The following is a 22,116-nucleotide window of genomic DNA, read 5'->3' on the forward strand; positions in this document are numbered from 1 at the left end:
TACCTTAGAAGCAACATCTGAACATAATTTGACAATAATATATCAATCACATTATTGCCAACCAAAAGATGAAAAGATGGCCACACAGCACATAGGAAGCTAAGCACACAAGGCAAAAAAAGCTTTTGACAAACACAACCATAGTTAGATTGTTGATTACCTAAATGAATTGTAAAATTAACAATAGAAACTTAGTTGAGAGTCGTTAAATAATTAAACAGATTTAATTCAATTGTCATCTACGACTCTCAACTAACAATTTCACATGAAGATAACTGTACGTGAATTTTTACCATAATTAATTAGTAAGGACGTTGATTTGGAAGGTTGCCCGGAGGGTGATAAATGCACGTAACAAGGGTGCCTCCATTTCGGCAATTAACTCTAGCGCATCCTATATGAGTAGATTTCCTCCAAACAACCTGAGTATAGCAACCACAATAGCCACCAATGCAAGAGTTGGATTCGAAGTCGTAGTAATCTTTCTGTGCCACCCACGACGCCACAGCATCTGCTGCCGTAAAGTTATTGAATAACACATTACGTGCAGTGGTCTGGCCATAATTAGGAGAAGCGGTTGATGTTATTAACTGCCCCTCAAGACAATCTACAATGTGGTTATTCAAAAACTTTTGAGCAACTCCTGCTAGCTCTGGATTCCACTTTAGTGGCTTTACCCCAACGATTTCCCGTGCAACGTTTTGACCATCCAAGTACCCTCTTGAAAAGTCTTGACCCAATATGCATCGTACCGAGAGCACGCTTATAAAACTTATTATTATCACCTTCGCCCTCATTTCTTTTCTGTTTCCTTAGTATAATGCTTGCCAAAAATTAAACAAGATTGTTATTATTATGTTGTAATATATAGGTTTTGGATATCATATATTATATCATTGCATGCTTGTCTTTTGATATATCTGAATAATTAGGATCAATGGTTTTAATAGAATAGTTAGACTCTTGGCTAAGATCATTAATTTCACTGCTTTAATAATTATTAACATCAATAAATAATTTGTATAAATATACTCTTTCTTCTCCTTTATTAGTAAATCAATACAACTACAGTACGTGTACACAAAAATTAGCTAGTTACCAAAATCAATCATCAGTATAAAATATAGTAAAAATTTAGATGTAGTCGACTTTACGGGAAGTTAATAAACCGTTAGATGATTTAACTGATTTGACTAAATTTTTATCTAACGGCTTCATATATCAACTTCACGTGAAGTCGACTTCACTTGAGTTTTTACCATAAAATATATATTAGAATACAAATACACATTAAAAATAAATTAAACCATATGTATATTTATATACAAATATATTGGTGCATTTTTAAAATTCATACATGCATTCAAGTGCATCAAAGGACAACTATGTTAATCAGTATTTATTCATAAAAAAAATGTTTCTTGAGCAAGAGCAAAAAGTAGTTTCCTTAAAATAAAAGAAAGAAGTTACCGACACTACCTCATGACGCAACGTTTAAGCCACTAATTCTCTTATAAATACCAATTACATAGTATAACACAATCACCTTTAATAAATTTTGCAATCAGAGAACAATATTAAAAATGAAAATAAGTGTGGGGCGAATAATAAGTTTTGTAAGTGTACTCTTTTGGTGTGTATCGGCTCAAAATTCCGAAGAAGATTATCTTAAGGTTCACAACGCGGCGCGCAAAGGAGTTGGGGTTAAACCACTGAAATGGGACAAGGAGCTAGAATCATATGCTCGTGCGCACTTGAATAAGCATGTTGAAGATTGCAAGCTGGAGTCATCGGACGGTCCTTACGGTGAGAACTTAGTGCGTGGAACTGGTTTTTGGAAAAACCTTACTGGAAAAGAAGCTGTTGAATTGTGGGTGTCAGAGAAACAATACTACGATGAGAAATCCAACTCGTGCTTAGGTGGTGATGATGGTGACGACGATAAATGTTTTGGTTATACTCAGGTTGTTTGGAATACCACTACACATGTGGGGTGTGCTAGAGTTAGGTGCTACAATGGATCAATCATGGTTAGTTGTAACTATAACCCTCCAGGAAACTATAGAGATAAACGACCCTACTAATTAAGTAATACTTTAATAATTACCAACATCCTCTGTTGTAATTTGCTATACCACTTATATCATAAATATATATTCTTAGTTTTAGTGTCTATAGTAAGCATTCGGATCTATGATGTCTTTTGTTTGGTGTTTAACTTTTGTCTAAATTACTTTTTATAGTAATTTTGAAATATTTAAAGTTTTTTAATTTTTATACTTTTAAATTTAAAATTAATTATTTTATCTATTTTAGTAATTAGATAATACTTTTTAGGCACCATAACAAACACCTTCATACATATGAAAGTGTACCAATTTGTAATAAATAATTATATATTTAATATATCTTTTTATGCAAAAATTTATTTTGAGCTTATATTGTCATTATGCATAATTGTGTTTAGTTTTTTTTATCTTGAATTTTTTTTATTAGTAATAATAAACATTGAATTTTAGAACTTTTAATCATAAAATTATAATATTATGTTATAAAAGTAATAAAACTACTTATCTCAAATATTTAAATTAATAAACATAGATAATGAAACTTATATTTTTAATATATGTTATAATATAAAATATATATTAAAAATAAATTAATATATATTTACACATAAATACGTAATAATTTAATAAGATAGTCTTTTCTCAACTAATACACAAATCAGGATCAAGCTTGTCACTAATTAAATTGATTATTACGAAACTGATCAAGGACATATACTCAAGATGATGAAGACTTTAATTGATTATTGATACTAATTACAAACCTTTTAATTGAAAGAAAAACATTATTATTACATGAAAAGATGGCCACATAGCTAGATGCACATTGACAAGGAAAAAAGGATTTGACAACCTCAAGTACTCAACCATAGTTATATTGGTACGGCACAATGCTAGGACATTACGTATTGTTCATTACCCAAACAAATTGTCTTATTAATTAGTACGGACGTTCATCTGGAATATAATGTTGCATGTAACAAAGGTGCCTCCATTTTGACACTAAACTCTAGCACACCCTATATAAGTAGCTTTCCTCCAAAGAACCCGAATATAACAATGACAATTATTGCCACCAATGCAAGAAAAGGAATATTAGAGCCCATTAATTAGTCATTAATGTTTAAATAAAAATATTATATATATATATATATTAAAATTTGTTATTAATGTATTTATATATAAAGATATGTATCGTTTAATTTATTTTTAATATGAATTCTGCTAGGGAGATAATGAAAATTTTTGACAATGTGTACAATGAGCTAATTATTTAGTCCAATAAGAATAAATAATAAAAATTATTCCACAGATTACCCTAAATTCAAAAACTCTCGTTCAGTCACATCAAATTTCAAATCCTCTAATTTTAAATTTTAAATTTTCAAAAAATCCAATTAGTTATTTTAAAAAACTAACCATCCAAATTCCTAATTTACCAAAGTATTTCACTCTAATACCCTCTTCTTTTTCAACCGGCGGCTAATCCCACCTTCATCAATAATCATCTCACTTCACCTTCGCTACTTTGCTTGCCACACGCCACTCACCCTTAGTAAAACTAAATCATCCACTTAAGAATAAAAATAATCACCCGCAGACCTAACAAATTGAACATCCAACATATTTTAATTATATATAACTAAACACAATTCAGTCAAAATAATCATCTACATAAAAATTACACTACAACAATTCTGGCATTTTGCGGCAGTTGCTGGGTCCATTTTGCGGCGGTTTTCAACCGCCAAAACCGCCGCCAAACATATTGCGACGGTTAGACCAAATGCTAGAAGATAGGCCACGGGTAAACAGTTAGCGGCGATTTCAGCTAACCGCTGGAATAACCGCCGCTAAATAAAAATGGTTTTGCGGCGGCCGAAATTCAGGATTTCCATTGAAATTTTAGCTTTTTTCTATTATTTTGCCTATTTTAAAATAGTATTTTTATTATAAGAGTTAAGTTGATTCCTTAATTTAATGATTTGGGTCACATTTTTTCATGTTTATCTACTTTAAGTTTCTTGATTTAGGTTTAGTAAGACATAACATCAAAGAGGAGTAACTTTGATTTATGCTCGTTAGAACTTTATTTTAACATTATAAATTCAAAGTATGACGCAAATTTAAATGCCAATAGAATAAACAAGGAAATCTTATTGGTAAATTTGTTCACATGAGTTAACATATATAGCTTATTTAACTGGTAAACTTTTTACCTAAAACGAATCTAGAAAGTGTTACGAGTGTAAGTAACAATGATTTAAACATATGTAGTTTCAAATAATAGTGTTAACTTAATTAGATTATATTCAGATGGTTATTACTAAAGAAAATATTGTAATATGTGGTAATACGCATTTTGTGGCAGTTTGAAGAAAACCGCCGCCAAATGTAAAACGATAACTCACCCGACGGTACATATAGTGGCGGTTCTAAGAAAACCACCGTAAAATGCAAGGTTGATTGCAGCCCCAACCCCTAACCGCCGCTATATGCGCCGCAAAATTTTCGCTGCTATCTGCCGGAATTGTTGTAGTTTAAAATAACCATCCGCATACCTACTAAAATGACCATCATAAATTGACCATTAAAATAGAAGAAGAAGGAGATGAATAAACAGAAGAAGTAACTATGATCATCCAACAATTTAATTTTTTATTAAAAAAGAAAAAATGTATAATTTGACATATGAGTCTTATGATTTGATGTAATCATAAAATGAAAAAATAAAAAAATGAAAAAAAAGCTTGAACAGATGAGGAGAAGACAACAGCGAGACTAGTGTAGAAGTGAGCAGCATGTTCGGTGCAAGGTTTTGAAAATCAGTTCGAACCGGCCAGTCAAACCGGTTGAACCACGAACCGATTAAAATCCCAATTCAGACTAATGACAAAACCGTAGGATTAGAAAACCGATGTCAAACTGTAAAACCGGCCAAGAACCGGTCGGTCAAACCAAACCGTGAACCGGTCGATTTTTGGAATTTGACCAAAACGCTGCTATTTGGTCCTTTCCATCTAACCCAGCAACCCTAAGTCCCCAATAGCGCACTCCACTTACCCTTGCTCCACACAAGACACAACGGCATAGTTCTCCCTCTCCTTCCCTCACCCTCGAGCTCGGCCTTCCTCTCACCGCCAGCGAGCTGTCTCCGTCACTTTCGTCCAGCTGCTGGACTGCTCCCGCCGCCGTCGCAAGTTGGAGCCTTGAAGATTACAGTCGCGATCATGCAGCTCTCCACCATCGTCGCCATTTCAGCTCTGGAAGGACCGTCGCTGGACTCACCTCTTGCCTCCGTCGTACACCTCTGTTCTACCGTCGTCGGTGTCAACTAGGTTGCACCGGTTAGTTTTGTTCACCGATTCCCCCTCTGTTTTATAATTTTATGCTTCTAGCTTCTAGATTTTTTTTAAACAATAATTGTTGAATAATTTGTAAACTTGTTATGGGTTGAATAATTGTTAATTATTCTGTGATTTTTGTTGCTGCTATTTGTTGAATAATTATTGAAGTTTGCTGCTGTTATTAGTTGAACTTTGCTGCTGCTATTGGTTGAACTTTGTTGTGAGTTGCAGTAAAGCATAGTTGCCGAGCTCACCTCCTGTTTTGTTCCGCCGGCCAGCACTACTCCCCTTGGATCTGCTCTGCTCTGTTTTATGCTTCTAGGTTCTAGGTATTTTTTATTTTTTTATAACAATAATTTTTGAATAAGTATTGTTGAATAATCTGTGAGGGTTGAATAATTATTAATTAATTTGTGAATAATTGTTGCTGTTACTGCCTGATTATTTAAGCTACTTGGGTAGTCAAATGTTTGTGCAATATGACATTGTTTTCAATAATCAATACCGATAACATTATAAATAATGCTATGTAGATAGATATGTTAAGTAAGAATGTATATTATACATTTATATTATATTATTGCTAACCATTCAATGCATTATTAATTTATTATTCAGATTAGACTCTTATGCATAATAACAACAGCATGCTTGCACCACCCGAAAAAAAAATAAAAAATCAAGTTAATAAAGCACTCAAAAAGTGCAACACTATCCTACATAATGTTGTGGTCTTTTTTGTTTTTTGGAAAGATAAATGTATTATAGTATAGAGTTGAGAGAGGACATACATGGAGGATGTATATGGTGTTTTGAGAAGGTGATGATGGCATTGGCATGCATGTGAGTGAGTAGATGCTAGGAATCTGCTTTAGAAAGTTATGTTTGGATTGAGATAGAGATATAAATCATAAATGCATCTTGTTGTTATGAACCTTGCTATTGTTAATTAATTGTTGGAATAATCGTTTTTAAGTAATCTGCAGATTTTGATAATTGATGACAAACTTAGATGTTGATATTTTATGTTTAGTTGGTTGTTTTTGTTATTTGACTTTTGAGTTTGTATTTGGATGAGATCATAACATTTTGATTTATGTAATATTTTTAATTTGAATGATATTTTAAATTTTATATTAGATTATAATTATATTTTAATATGTTTATTTATTATTTTATTATAAAACGGTTTTTTTGGTTGAACTACGGTTGAACCGATTGAACTATTAAACCATTAAAACCGTAGCTAGAGCAGTTTGATGGTGACGTAGAAATCATTCTCACTTGCATTATTGTTTCAACAAAGAAGCACAAGAAGCATTTCAATAACCGTTTCCCTTCTTCTGCTTCTGCTTCAACCATCATTCATTATGTCAAAGGCTCTCTCTTCGTCAACGCCAAGACAATGTCTATTTCAGACCAGAACTTGTTCTTCCTAATTGGAAATGATTTCAAGCTTTCTTGGTTCCCAAACAATGGTGGGCACCTTTCAATTTCACACCTTTCCGAACCGACAAGGCCTATATGGAATTCTATCTCAGAACAAGCTTTTCTCTCGGCTGCAATGGCTGACACTGAGATTGAGAAGAGTAGAGGATCATTCCTTATCAAAAATAGAGGCGTTCATTTGGTTTGAAACCATCAAATCATTGATGGTATAAGGGTGATCAATGATAATTGCCAATTTGATTACAAATTGGAAGACCATGAAACGCCGAAGGAGACGAGGTCGTACCAGCAGAGAGTGCAGCACATGTGGGAGCCGGATCGGACACGGCGGCAGGTCATCTCGTCGTAGGAGGTGGAGACTGAGACGGCACGGGTTACAAAGCGAGAAGGAGTGTGAGAGACACGTTGGGAGGGAGAAATCGCCGGCACGGGGGAGGGGTTGCACGACTGGCGCGGTGCGGGACTGTGGGAACAACGAAAATTGTGCGACGATGCTATTGGGCGTTCGTGGTGTGCACGTCGGCGTCAGCCGGAGCTATGGGCTATGCGACGCTAAACAATTCATCAGGACTCAATCCCTCAAAATTGAACATATTAAGGCAGTAAGGCAGTTTTATGTTTTAATGTTTAGAAAAATAGAATCAGAATTAGTTCATTTGATGTTAAATCTTTGGAAATACTAAAAATCTCATTGGACCATGGTGGCAAGTAAGCTCAGCTAGAATTGGAAGCTCACCGGAGAATCAAATGAGAGAGGAAAAGAGAATCACTTGGGAATCGTTGGGGCAGAAGGCAAAGCATCGATGCACAAGTGAAGAAGAGTAAGACCTACAGGAAGCATTGAATTGATCAATGACTAAGTTGAGATCAGGGGAGGAAGGGCAACGGCAGAGTCCGACGAGAAAGGGAGAGAGTAAAGAACTGAGGATAGACTGCTGCTGCCTGACAGAGATTAGGGGTGAGAGGTTGCTCTTTATTAGTAGATTGGTATACAAATTAAAGAAGAAGAACAATTTTTTAGATATATATATATATTTTTACCAAGGGATAGGAGAGATTAGATTAGGATTCATGTCAACAAAGCAATTTTTTAATGTATATGAATAATGAAATGTATTTTAATTTTGATTTTTAAATTGATTAAATTAAAGAATTCAGGTCGTTTTTGTCCAATACAAAAAAATGTTTTTTAAGTTTTTTTATAAAAATTAAATAAAATTTATTTTTATTTTTATTAAAGTATAAGGATGATTAGTAAAATCATTGATATGATATGTATTTAAAAAAAGAAAAATTAATTATTGAAGTGGAAAACATAATCCACATGTCGTATTTTAATTTGTCCATATTTTTATTGTACTGGTACGACGTATAAATTTATCGTCGTACCGAATCAAACACCAAAAAAATTAAGTACCCACTATTTTTTATAATTATTTTATATAATGATTTTCTTTATTTTGAAAATTCTGAGAGAGTTAAATATTGACGACCAAGACCATCTAAATAAAATTTACGCCTAGTATAATAATATTAGGTGTTACATGAAACAAGTTATTATTGCTATTTAAAAAAGGTAAATGCTATCCAACCCCTCTAAAATAACATGTAAGTTACCCTTCATTATGTGTCACATTGTAATTGGTTCTTATCTTAACCATAGTTGAGTTATTTTATAATTTATTATTCTTAAAATATCAAAGCTCCACTCCCGTTAATTGAAGCACATTCCACTCCTCCATTTTTTGTTCATCACTTCATCACCTAGATTCGGTCCTTCCAAGCACCATTGCGTTAGTGACAAGAAACACCAACGTCATCGCCATCTACTGTCTTCCCACACAACCTCTAATTAATGGTTAATTTTAGTTATTAAATTTTTTTATTAAAAAAATATATCTTTGTTTAATTATGTGACGGAACATATATTTATATGTAAATATAATATAAAATAATCTATTCAAAGTATTAAAAGTTTAATTAAAATTATGAACATACAAATATAATAATAAATTTGTACTCCAAACAATAAACATATTTTTTTATCATATATATTTATTTAAAAATAATATTATTAAAATTAATAACAGAAATTTAAAATAATAAAATTTAACTTTCTTACCGTATTTTTATAGTATTTTTATTTTTTTAATTTTTAATTTATTAGTACTTTATTATTTAATTAAAAATTAAACAAATTATTTTTATGAAAAATTATTTTTTTATTATATTAGAGAAGAGACCAATATAGCAGTTTAAAAAATAAATTATATAAATATTTAAGAGATAAATATGAAATACATATCTAAAATAAATAAACAGACAAAATGGGAGTACTATTGAGAAATGGAGAATTATTTTTGTCTGTTTTATTTATTTTAGGCATGTATTTCATATTTTTCTCTTAAATATCTATTTATATAATTTACTTTTGTATTTAAAAATTTTAATATTATCTATTTTTTATTTAAAAATTATTTTTACATTATTTTTTAGACTGTTATATTGGTCTCTTTTTTAAGATAATACAAAAAATAATTTATCATGAAGATAATTTATTTAATCATTAATTAAATAATAAAGTACGAATAAATTAAAAATTAAAAGAATAAAAATATTATAAAAAATACTCGTAAGAAAGTTAGATTTTATCATTTTAAACTTGTGTTATTAATTTTAACCATTTATTATTTTTTTAAATAATTTATGTACAATAAAAAATATTTTTCTGATTTTAATTATACTTTTAAGTACTCTAAATAGAGTTATTATATATATTTACATATGAATATATTCTATCGTGTAATTAAATAAGATTTATTTTAATAAAAAAATTAATAACCAAACTAAACATTACTTAGGTATGTATTTCATATTTATCTCTTAAATATTTATATAATTTATTTTTTAAACTGTTATATTGGTCTCTTCTCTAATATAATATAAAAAATATTTTTTCATAAAAATAATTTGTTTAATTATTAATTAAATAATAAAGTACTAATAAATTAAAAATTAAAAAATAAAAATACTATAAAAATACGGTAAAAAAGTTGAATTTTATCATTTTAAATTTCTGTTATTAATTTTAATAATATATTTATTTTTAGATAATATGTATGATAAAAAATATATTAATTTTTTTGGAGTACAAATTTTATTATTATATTTGTATGTTCATGATTTAATTATACTTTTAAATACTTTGAATAGATTTATTTTATTATATTATATTTTACATATAAATATATGTTCCATCACGTAATTAAATAAAGATATATTTTTTTAATAAAAAAATTTAATAACCAAATTAACCATTAATTATGTGGGTAAACAGTGATTCACGCCAAAAAGAGGCACTGCCTATACTATACTGGGAAGAGAGGTTGTGTGGGAGGGCATGGCGATGACGTTAGCGCTTCTTGTCACGAACGCGACGGTGCTTGGAAGGACCAAATCTAGGTGATGAAGTGATAAACAAAGAATGGAGGAGTGGAATGTGCTTTAATTAACGGGAGTGGAGCTTAATATTTTAAGAATAATAAATTATAAAATAACCCAACTATGGTTAAGATAAGAACCAATTACAATGTGACACGTAATGAAGGGTAACTTACATGTTATTTTAGAGGGGGTTGGGTAGCATTCACCTTTAAAAAATAGTTAATCAACATCAATAATTCCGTCGTCATGACTCATGAGAATATATAAGAATCACCATTTGGGCTTAATCTTTGTCCTGTTATAAGCTCAAGAATTTAGTATTTATTTGATGTACTACTCTTTATTTTCGTTTATTGAGAATCAAGAATTTGTTAATTACCTAAAAAATTAATGTTTAATGCTACTTAAAAACTGTTTTAATTTTTAATACTACTTGAAAGCTCTTTATATGCATGTTATGTTATGCATAACATGCATGTATACAAGGCAAAAAAAAAAAGCCTTGGACAAACTCAACCATAGTTATAAGCTAAAATTAATATAATAACCACAAAAAACTACAAAATCAACAATGCAAGAAGTCAAGAACGATAATAGAACGAAAGTGCAAATTAAACTTATAATACATATTAGCCGATTATTATATTCTTACATGTTGGTATATATGATAGGGTACTAATAACATGTTTTATTTAGTAAGTAGTAATAAAAAAGAAACGATATACTTGCACCAGTTTTTATACATTTTTTTATGTAAAAGACAATTATTTTTTTTTTTCTACGAAAAATAAAAGTTGTATAAAAGAAGGTAATAAAAATTTATATGCAATTGTATTCATATGAAGTTGATAATTAAAATTCATTAAATGATAATTTAGTCAAACTTATCAAATTATTTAATGACTTTTAATTATCAACTTCACACGAATACAACTGCACGAAAGTTTTCACCGTATATAAAAAATGGTGCATATAACATTGGTAGTAATAATTAACTAATAAGGGCGATGAGCGTGAATGTTTCCTGGAGGACTGTAGAGACAGGCAAAAAAGATGAAATCCTTTTTCCACTTCATTTCAGCGCACCCAATTTCAGTAGTGTCTTTCCAAACAACTTGAACATAGCATTCACAATCACCACCAATGCACGAGTTGGATACATGGTCGTAGTGTGCTTTCTCCGCCACCCAACGCGCCGTCGCCACTCTTCCCGTAAACTTTTCGGGTCCCTCATGCCACGCGAGATTATGGCCGTACTTATGGGACTCCGATGGCCTTGGTTTTTCCTCGAGGTGATCTATGATGTGTTTCTTCAGAAATTCGTGAGCTTTTTTTTCTAGGTTTTCATTCCACGTTAATGGAGGAACCCCAACGCTTGCTCGTGCAGCGTTGTGGCCTTGCAAATACTGTTCTTGATACTCTGGCGATTCAGCTAATATGCAAAATGGTAATAATAATATGCTTACAGAACTTATTATTATTACCATCTTCATCCTCATTTTATTGTTTTTTTGCCAATGTTTCGCAAAAAATTAGACAAGTTTTTGGGGTTGGATATGTATAATGTATTTATATTATATCATAGTTGCCTTTTAATGTTCTTGAATACATGTATTGATTTAATTACTAGATGATCGAGAAAGAAATAATAGAAAATATTAGTTATCAATCAGATCAGCAGAATGATTAATTATAATCGATGACTCTTGATTCTGATCTTTCATAATAACATGAGGTCAAATTAAAACAGCTTATAAATGGCTGAATCAAATAATATAAATATAATTTCTTAAAAATAACTATTTTTATTGCTAAAAATTACATCATTGTTCTTTCACATGGAAAAGTCTAGGGAGTCAGCAGTTTTATTAAATTTTGGCCAGCATATAACCAGCAGGGGAATGTGAGCCATTGGATGAAATCTCATACCAATTTCACACCATCAAATCATCATTGATGGCTAGTTGATGGCTAACAATCACAAAAATTGCTGCCCCCTAACATTGCTCATTTCACATATTAACTACAATTTATCAAATTAAATACAGTCGTATAATCAATGATCTTTGGCTCTGATCTTTCATAATAACTTGGGGTCAAATTAAAAAAAAAAAATTGTAGGCTGAATCAAATGACTCATCGAACCTAACAAGTAATTATTATATGCTCCTAAACCTTCATTTATATAGTTGAGAATTACTTTTTGTAGCTGTTAGGTTTATTACCATAGTTATTTGTTAAATTCGATCAGAAATAATTCCAAATTATTTATGCACATCTGTTTATTTTATATCATACGAACTAAGGAAAAATATTTAAGAGATAATAAAAATGAATCTAAATTAATTTTAAATTATTTTATTTTATTTTTATTAATTATTTTTAAAATAATATATAGTATTAAATATAATAAATATCTAATGTTAAATATTATATATATAAAATTATAGATATTAAATCAAATAAAATAAGTTTAGATTTTTTTTCATAATATTAGTCATAAGATGTATGCACCTAATAGATATAAGATAAATACTACGTACATTAAATACCTACTAATTGTTTAATTGCTGCATAGATTCAGCTTTTCATCTGAGTTGCACTAGGTCTGTAATCTTTTCATATAGTTGTAATAGTTCTATACACATTATCTATCCTTGACTTCTATTCTATATAAGACTTAGGATGTGTTTAACAAATGCGTTGAAAAGAAAAGAGAAGTATATTTAAGTTTTTTAAAAATTTTACTTTTATATTTGATAGTTTTTATCTAAAAATAAATTTTAAGTAGTATAATTTAAATAAAAATTATTTTACTATAATCAATTTTAATATAAAAATTGCCAAATATAAATCACATTAATTCAAACTTATTTTTTAATAAAATCAATTTTATGTAAATTCCTATTTACAAATTATAATTCAAAAACACAATTAATTAACACATTCGCATGTAACTTCTTGAAAGCCATAGATTTTATCATTAATCTCTTTTTCAGTTATGCATTTGTGAATGGCATAATAATAATAATATATATAAAAATCAATAAAGAAGTTATTGTTAATATAGTTCCTCGAAGTGCTAATATTATTTTATTTAGTTTAATGTCTACAATTTTATATTTTTTATTTTTATAATTTATTTTTTAAATATTAATTTTAAATTAATAATTTTAAAAATAAAAATATAAAAAATTTTTAAATTCAATAAAAAAGTAACTGAACGGAATATTTATTATATTTAATATTTAATTATTCTAACCATAATTAATAAATACAAATAAAGTAACTGATAATTATTAAAATTGTACACGATAACATTATTAGAATGTTTTAAGTTGATTTTATTTTGGCTCTTAAATATTATTGTTATATCATGTATTAATCTTTACTTTGTTAGGGTAAAAGATTTGTTAATTATCTAAAAAATACTAATGTGTAATACTACTAACTGCAGACTGTTTTAGTTTTTAATAAGAAGGAAAACATAACATGCATATACAAGGCTAAAAAAAAACGTTCTTATAAGCTAAAATTAATTAATAACAACAAAAAACCAGAAGATTAACAAGAACGATAATAGAAAGTGCAAATTTATAGTACATACTATATTAAAGAGAATGATATTTGCATGCACCATTTTTTTAATTATTTTCTCTTTTTTTAACGAAAATTTAAAGGTGTATAGCAAAAAATGAAGAGAAAAATTGGTGCATATAACATTGGTTGTAATTAGCTAGAAAGGACGATGGCCTTGAAGGTTTCCTTTAGGACTATAAAGACAAACAATAATGGTGCACTTGGCCATGGAGCATAGTGTTTCTGGGCATTTAGCATTAGCGCATCCAACATGAGTAGTTCTCTCCAAACAACTTGAATGTATCTTCACACCTACCACCAATACACGAGTTGGATTTATGGTCGTAGTACTTTTTTTGTGCCACCCACCACGCTACCGCTGTTGCTGCTGTAGCGTGCTTAGCAGATTCATACTGCAGCATAAGATTCTGGCCGTAGATAGGTGACTTGGATGGCGGTGGTTTTCCCCTGCAGATTTCGAGGCTTTTATTCACAAACTTTTGAGCTTTCTTTTTTAGTTTCACATCCCATTTCAGCGGAGGAACCCCAACCATTACTCGTGCAGTGTTGTGGCCTCTCAAATACTCTTTGGAGGCTCTGCCTCATTAGCTACCAAAGCTACTATGCACAATGGCAATAATATGCTTGCAAAACTTATTATTACCATCATAATTCTCATTTTGTTATTCTCTGCCAATGCTTGCCAAATATTAGTCTATAATATTGTAATGAATAATGGCTATATATATATATATATGAAGTACGGACATTTTGTGAATTGTGGTGTTAGTGTGTCGAATATATTTCGGACACGACACTCATTGATACTTGTCCGATATACATGTGTATTGTGTCTAATCGTGTCTTAATAAAAAATAAAAAATTCTTATCTGTACACGTTTGAACACACCTAAATACCATCACGTGTCAGCGTGTCCAATCCAGTCTTATTCTTAACGTATATTCTTGAAATAAATTTAGATATAGTATATATTATTATTTATTAAAAAAATATTTTAAATATTTGATATAATTAAATAAGACATTAAAAATAATTAAAAATTAATTTATATTTTAATATCAATAAAATATCAAAACATCGTTATAATTTATCTAAAAAATATGTGTCTTATAAGATTTTAAAATTCGCATGTCAGAGTGTGTCGTGTCATATCATGTTCCGTATCCCTATTAGTTTCGGTGCATCACAGTATATATCATATAGTTGCCTTTTTGATGTACTTGAATACATGTATTGATTTAATTACCAGATGATCAAGCTAAGAGAGAAACAAAATATTAATCATCAATTAGAGCAGTATAATGATTATATAATTAATGATTCTTGACTCTGATCTTTTATAATAAGTTGGGGTCAAATTAATAAAACAATGCTTGTAAATGATGCAGGAACAAGAAGAAATAGTAGATAAGTATATTAATTAGTTAATTATAAGAGATAAGTATTATTTTGGTCTTTAATCTTTTCACATAGCTGTAATAGTTTTATACACATTATCTATCCTTGATCTCTCTTCTACATAAAACTTAGGGTGTGTTTGACAAATGTGTTAGAGAAAAAAAAAGTATATTTAAGTTTTTTAAAAGTTTTATTTTTATGTTGAGTAATTTTTATCTTTTTGAACGTAGAAATTCTGCCTGTAAACGTTCATAATTGTTAATTACTCTTGAAGAATTAGGTAAAAAAGTTAATTTTTTTTATCAATTTTATTCTTCATTTTTTATAAAAAAATACAGTAATTATTACTTTTACAGTAATCTTGTAATTCTTTCTACTTCTTCATGGTTCTTCGTTTCAATTTTTTTCATAAAAATCATTCAAATTTATTTTAATCACTGACAAATTGAATATTTTAATTTTTATTATTTTTAGTACTCATTTTATATTTTAATTTTTATGTTTTTTTATTATATTTTTTATTTTATGATAAATATTTTTATATTATTTGTATAGTGTTATGATTTTTCATGTTATATTTTTATATGAGTTTTTTTATCATTTATTATACTATTTTTTTTTTTTTTTGCCTTTGTTCGTATAATTTTTTATTTATTTTACTATATTTCTTTTATTCATATGACAAATGTTGTTGACCTTTTTTTAGAGAAAGTCTAGGGAGCCAGCAATTTTTGTGTTTTGTGGCCAGCATTTAACCATCAAAAGAAAAGTGAGTGATCTCTTACCATTGGATGTAATCTCACATCATTAAAAATACTATTGATAGCCAATTGATGGTTACAAAATACAAAGTTGCTGGCCCCTAACATCCTCTCATTTATATTTTTTTACAGTGCTCTAATTTTTCAGGTATTTTAATAATTTTTATGATATTTTTATTATTTTTTGTTCATATAATTTTTTTTATTCTTTATTGCATTGTATGTATGTTGTGTATGAATTTTTTTTATTTAATTTTATTTATATGATTTTATTTACTTTTATGGTATTTTTTATATGATATATATGTTGGTTTTATGAAATTTTATTATTTTTTATTTTTATGATTTTTTTATTTCTTTGATGTACTCTATAAAAAAGGATAAAATAAATAAAAAATTAATTATAAATAATAATAGAAGCATAAATAATAACAATTTATAATCCAAAATAATACTAAATTAAAAAATACTGACTGTACTAAAAAATTATAGAATATTTTCTTTTTGTTTGACATTATAAATTTATAGTACTCTTTTTCATAATTTTATTTTTATTGCATTTATTTTATTTATGTGATAAATATTTTTTATATTATTTTTATTATTGTTCTAATTTTGTATGTATATAAAAAAGTTATTTAAATTGATATCTCTTTTAGTAATTTTTCATCTAAAAGTAAATTTAAGTAGTATAATTTAAATAACATTTATTTTACTATAATCAATTTTAATATAAAAATTGTCAAACATAAATCACATTAACCCAAACTTATTTTTAATAAAATTAATTTTATGTACAAACTATAATTCAAAACACAATTAATTAACACATTCGTGTGTAACTTCTTGAAAGCCATAGATTTTATCATTAATCTCTTTCTCAGTTATGCATTTGTGAATGGCATAATAATATATATAAAAATTAAAAATCAGTAAACAAGTTATTATTAATATAGTTCCTCGAAGTGCTAATATTATTTTTTTTATTTAATGTCTACAATTTTATATATTTTTATAATTTATTTTTAATTATTAATTTTAAATTAATAATTTTAAAAATAAAAATATAAAAAAATTTTAAATTCAATAAAAAAGTAACTGAACGGAATATTTATTATATTTAATATTATTTAATTATTCTAACCATAATTAATAAATACAAAATAAAGTAACTGATAATTATTAAAATTGTACACGATAACATTATTAGAATGTTTTAAGTTGATTTTATTTTGGCTCTTAAATATTATTGTTATATCATGTATTAATCTTTACTTTGTTAGGGTAAAAGATTTGTTAATTATCTAAAAATACTAATGTGTAATACTACTAACTGCAGACTGTTTTAGTTTTTAATAAGAAGGAAAACATAACATGCATATATACAAGGCTAAAAAAAGAACGTTCTTATAAGCTAAAATTAATTAATAACAACAAAAAACCAGAAGATTAACAAGAACGATAATAGAAAGTGCAAATTTATAGTACATACTACATATTAAAGAGAAATGATATTGCATGCACCATTTTTTTAATTATTTTCTCTTTTTTTTAACGAAAATTTAAAGGTGTATAGCAAAAATGAAGAGAAAAATTGGTGCATATAACATTGGTTGTAATTAGCTAGAAAGGACGATGGCCTTGAAGGTTTCCTTTAGGACTATAAAGACAAACAATAATGGTGCACTTGGCCATGGAGCATAGTGTTTCTGGGCATTTAGCATTAGCGCATCCAACATGAGTAGTTTCTCTCCAAACAACTTGAATGTATTCTTCACACCTACCACCAATACACGAGTTGGATTTATGGTCGTAGTACTTTTTTTGTGCCACCCACCACGCTACCGCTGTTGCTGCTGTAGCGTGCTTAGCAGATTCATACTGCAGCATAAGATTCTGGCCGTAGATAGGTGACTTGGATGGCGGTGGTTTTCCCCTGCAGATTTCGAGGCTTTTATTCACAAACTTTTGAGCTTTCTTTTTTAGTTTCACATCCCATTTCAGCGGAGGAACCCCAACCATTACTCGTGCAGTGTTGTGGCCTCTCAAATACTCTTTTGGAGGCTCTGCCTCATTAGCTACCAAAGCTACTATGCACAATGGCAATAATATGCTTGCAAAACTTATTATTACCATCATAATTCTCATTTTGTTATTCTCTGCCAATGCTTGCCAAATATTAGTCTATAATATTGTAATGAATAATGGCTATATATATATATATATGAAGTACGGACATTTTGTTGAATTGTGGTGTTAGTGTGTCGAATATATTTCGGACACGACACTCATTGATACTTGTCCGATATACATGTGTATTGTGTCTAATCGTGTCTTAATAAAAAATAAAAAATTCTTATCTGTACACGTTTGAACACACCTAAATACCATCACGTGTCAGCGTGTCCAATCCAGTCTTATTCTTAACGTATATTCTTGAAATAAATTTAGATATAGTATATATTATTATTAAAAAAATATTTTAAATATTTGATATAATTAAAATAAGACATTAAAAATAATTAAAAAATTAATTTATATTTAATATCAATAAAATATCAAAACATCGTTATAATTTATCTAAAAAATATGTGTCTTATAAGATTTTAAAATTCGCATGTCAGAGTGTGTCGTGTCATATCATGTTCCGTATCCCTATTAGTTTCGGTGCATCACAGTATATATCATATAGTTGCCTTTTTGATGTACTTGAATACATGTATTGATTTAATTACCAGATGATCAAGCTAAGAGAGAAACAAAATATTAATCATCAATTAGAGCAGTATAATGATTATATAATTAATGATTCTTGACTCTGATCTTTCATAATAAGTTGGGGTCAAATTAATAAAACAATGCTTGTAAATGATGCAGGAACAAGAAGAAATAGTAGATTAAGTATATTAATTAGTTAATTATAAGAGATAAGTATTATTTTGGTCTTTAATTTTTTCACATAGCTGTAATAGTTTTATACACATTATCTATCCTTGATCTCTCTTCTACATAAAACTTAGGGTGTGTTTGACAAATGTGTTAGAGAAAAAAAAAAGTATATTTAAGTTTTTTAAAAGTTTTATTTTTATGTTGAGTAATTTTTATCTTTTTGAACGTAGAAATTCTGCCTGTAAACGTTCATAATTGTTAATTACTCTTGAAGAATTAGGTAAAAAAGTTAATTTTTTTTATCAATTTTATTCTTCATTTTTTTTATAAAAAAATACAGTAATTATTACTTTTACAGTAATTCTTTGTAATTCTTTCTACTTCTTCATGGTTCTTCGTTTTAATTTTTTTTCATAAAAATCATTCAAATTTATTTTAATCACTGACAAATTGAATATTTTAATTTTTTATTATTTTTAGTACTCATTTTTATATTTTAATTTTTATGTTTTTTTATTATATTTTTTATTTTATGATAAATATTTTTATATTATTTGTATAGTGTTATGATTTTTCATGTTATATTTTTATATGAGTTTTTTATCATTTATTATACTATTTTTTATTTTTTTTTGCCTTTGTTCGTATAATTTTTTATTTATTTTACTATATTTCTTTTATTCATATGACAAATGTTGTTGACCTTTTTTTAGAGAAAGTCTAGGGAGCCAGCAATTTTTGTGTTTTGTGGCCAGCATTTAACCATCAAAAGAAAAGTGAGTGATCTCTTACCATTGGATGTAATCTCACATCATTAAAAATACTATTGATAGCCAATTGATGGTTACAAAATACAAAGTTGCTGGCCCCTAACATCCTCTCATTTATATTTTTTTACAGTGCTCTAATTTTTCAGGTATTTTAATAATTTTTATGATATTTTTATTATTTTTTGTTCATATAATTTTTTTTATTCTTTATTGCATTGTATGTATGTTGTGTATGAATTTTTTTTATTTAATTTTATTTATATGAATTTTATTTACTTTTATGGTATTTTTTATATGATATATATTGTTGGTTTTATGAAATTTTTATTATTTTTTATTTTTATGATTTTTTTATTTCTTTGATGTACTCTATAAAAAAGGATAAAATAAATAAAAAATTAATTATAAATAATAATAGAAGCATAAATAATAACAATTTATAATCCAAAATAATACTAAATTAAAAAATACTGACTGTACTAAAAAATTATAGAATATTTTCTTTTTGTTTGACATTATAAAATTTATAGTACTCTTTTTCATAATTTTATTTTTTATTGCATTTATTTTATTTATGTGATAAATATTTTTTATATTATTTTTATTATTGTTCTAATTTTGTATGTATATAAAAAAGTTATTTAAATTGATATCTCTTTTAGTAATTTTTCATCTAAAAGTAAATTTAAGTAGTATAATTTAAATAACATTTATTTTACTATAATCAATTTTAATATAAAAATTGTCAAACATAAATCACATTAACCCAAACTTATTTTTTAATAAAATTAATTTTATGTACAAACTATAATTCAAAAACACAATTAATTAACACATTCGTGTGTAACTTCTTGAAAGCCATAGATTTTATCATTAATCTCTTTCTCAGTTATGCATTTGTGAATGGCATAATAATATATATAAAAAATTAAAAATCAGTAAACAAGTTATTATTAATATAGTTCCTCGAAGTGCTAATATTATTTTATTTAATTTAATGTCTACAATTTTATATATTTTTATAATTTATTTTTAATTATTAATTTTAAATTAATAATTTTAAAAATAAAAATATAAAAAAATTTTAAATTCAATAAAAAAGTAACTGAACGGAATATTTATTATATTTAATATTATTTAATTATTCTAACCATAATTAATAAATACAAAATAAAGTAACTGATAATTATTAAAATTGTACACGATAACATTATTAGAATGTTTTAAGTTGATTTTATTTTGGCTCTTAAATATTATTGTTATATCATGTATTAATCTTTACTTTGTTAGGGTAAAAGATTTGTTAATTATCTAAAAAATACTAATGTGTAATACTACTAACTGCAGACTGTTTTAGTTTTTAATAAGAAGGAAAACATAACATGCATATATACAAGGCTAAAAAAAAGAACGTTCTTATAAGCTAAAATTAATTAATAACAACAAAAAACCAGAAGATTAACAAGAACGATAATAGAAAGTGCAAATTTATAGTACATACTACATATTAAAAGAGAAATGATATTTGCATGCACCATTTTTTTAATTATTTTCTCTTTTTTTTAACGAAAATTTAAAGGTGTATAGCAAAAAATGAAGAGAAAAATTGGTGCATATAACATTGGTTGTAATTAGCTAGAAAGGACGATGGCCTTGAAGGTTTCCTTTAGGACTATAAAGACAAACAATAATGGTGCACTTGGCCATGGAGCATAGTGTTTCTGGGCATTTAGCATTAGCGCATCCAACATGAGTAGTTTCTCTCCAAACAACTTGAATGTATTCTTCACACCTACCACCAATACACGAGTTGGATTTATGGTCGTAGTACTTTTTTTGTGCCACCCACCACGCTACCGCTGTTGCTGCTGTAGCGTGCTTAGCAGATTCATACTGCAGCATAAGATTCTGGCCGTAGATAGGTGACTTGGATGGCGGTGGTTTTCCCCTGCAGATTTCGAGGCTTTTATTCACAAACTTTTGAGCTTTCTTTTTTAGTTTCACATCCCATTTCAGCGGAGGAACCCCAACCATTACTCGTGCAGTGTTGTGGCCTCTCAAATACTCTTTTGGAGGCTCTGCCTCATTAGCTACCAAAGCTACTATGCACAATGGCAATAATATGCTTGCAAAACTTATTATTACCATCATAATTCTCATTTTGTTATTCTCTGCCAATGCTTGCCAAATATTAGTCTATAATATTGTAATGAATAATGGCTATATATATATATATATATGAAGTACGGACATTTTGTTGAATTGTGGTGTTAGTGTGTCGAATATATTTCGGACACGACACTCATTGATACTTGTCCGATATACATGTGTATTGTGTCTAATCGTGTCTTAATAAAAAATAAAAAATTCTTATCTGTACACGTTTGA

The 22,116-nt window shown here is 27.8% G+C and overlaps 5 protein-coding genes across 5 annotated transcripts; 1 reads left to right on the plus strand and 4 right to left on the minus strand.

Annotated features, from left to right (window-relative positions):
• Positions 1-265: 265 nt before the first annotated feature.
• Positions 266-808, minus strand: LOC130954127 (basic form of pathogenesis-related protein 1-like). Its single transcript, XM_057880864.1, has one exon. It carries the CDS (start codon positions 795-797, stop codon positions 303-305), a length of 495 nt encoding a protein of 164 aa, XP_057736847.1. The 5' UTR covers positions 798-808; the 3' UTR covers positions 266-302.
• Positions 809-1,563: 755 nt separating this feature from the next.
• On the plus strand, positions 1,564-2,203 carry LOC130958154 (pathogenesis-related protein 1A-like). Its single transcript, XM_057885095.1, has one exon. The coding sequence runs from the start codon at positions 1,584-1,586 to the stop codon at positions 2,082-2,084; it is 501 nt and encodes a 166-aa protein (XP_057741078.1). The 5' UTR covers positions 1,564-1,583; the 3' UTR covers positions 2,085-2,203.
• Positions 2,204-11,191: 8,988 nt separating this feature from the next.
• On the minus strand, positions 11,192-11,829 carry LOC130958059 (pathogenesis-related protein PR-1 type-like). The gene has a single exon (XM_057884947.1). It carries the CDS (start codon positions 11,806-11,808, stop codon positions 11,305-11,307), a length of 504 nt encoding a protein of 167 aa, XP_057740930.1. The 5' UTR covers positions 11,809-11,829; the 3' UTR covers positions 11,192-11,304.
• A 5,863-nt stretch (positions 11,830-17,692) lies between these two features.
• Positions 17,693-18,205, minus strand: LOC130956615 (pathogenesis-related protein PRB1-3-like). The gene has a single exon (XM_057883646.1). The coding sequence runs from the start codon at positions 18,203-18,205 to the stop codon at positions 17,693-17,695; it is 513 nt and encodes a 170-aa protein (XP_057739629.1).
• Positions 18,206-21,363: 3,158 nt separating this feature from the next.
• On the minus strand, positions 21,364-21,876 carry LOC130956617 (pathogenesis-related protein PRB1-3-like). Its single transcript, XM_057883647.1, has one exon. It carries the CDS (start codon positions 21,874-21,876, stop codon positions 21,364-21,366), a length of 513 nt encoding a protein of 170 aa, XP_057739630.1.
• Between the last annotated feature and the right edge of the window lie 240 nt (positions 21,877-22,116).

The sequence above is a fragment of the Arachis stenosperma genome, chromosome 10 (genome assembly GCF_014773155.1).
Source record: "Arachis stenosperma cultivar V10309 chromosome 10, arast.V10309.gnm1.PFL2, whole genome shotgun sequence".
Lineage (NCBI taxonomy): Eukaryota > Viridiplantae > Streptophyta > Magnoliopsida > Fabales > Fabaceae > Arachis > Arachis stenosperma.

What these genes read in the sequence shown, in the direction of transcription:
- LOC130956615 (XM_057883646.1), bottom strand. Translation starts at nt 18,205, where the DNA reads ATGGTAATAATAAGTTTTGCAAGCATATTATTGCCATTGTGCATAGTA.
- LOC130956617 (XM_057883647.1), bottom strand. Translation starts at nt 21,876, where the DNA reads ATGGTAATAATAAGTTTTGCAAGCATATTATTGCCATTGTGCATAGTA.
- LOC130958059 (XM_057884947.1), bottom strand. Translation starts at nt 11,808, where the DNA reads ATGAGGATGAAGATGGTAATAATAATAAGTTCTGTAAGCATATTATTA.
- LOC130954127 (XM_057880864.1), bottom strand. Translation starts at nt 797, where the DNA reads ATGAGGGCGAAGGTGATAATAATAAGTTTTATAAGCGTGCTCTCGGTA.
- LOC130958154 (XM_057885095.1), top strand. Translation starts at nt 1,584, where the DNA reads ATGAAAATAAGTGTGGGGCGAATAATAAGTTTTGTAAGTGTACTCTTT.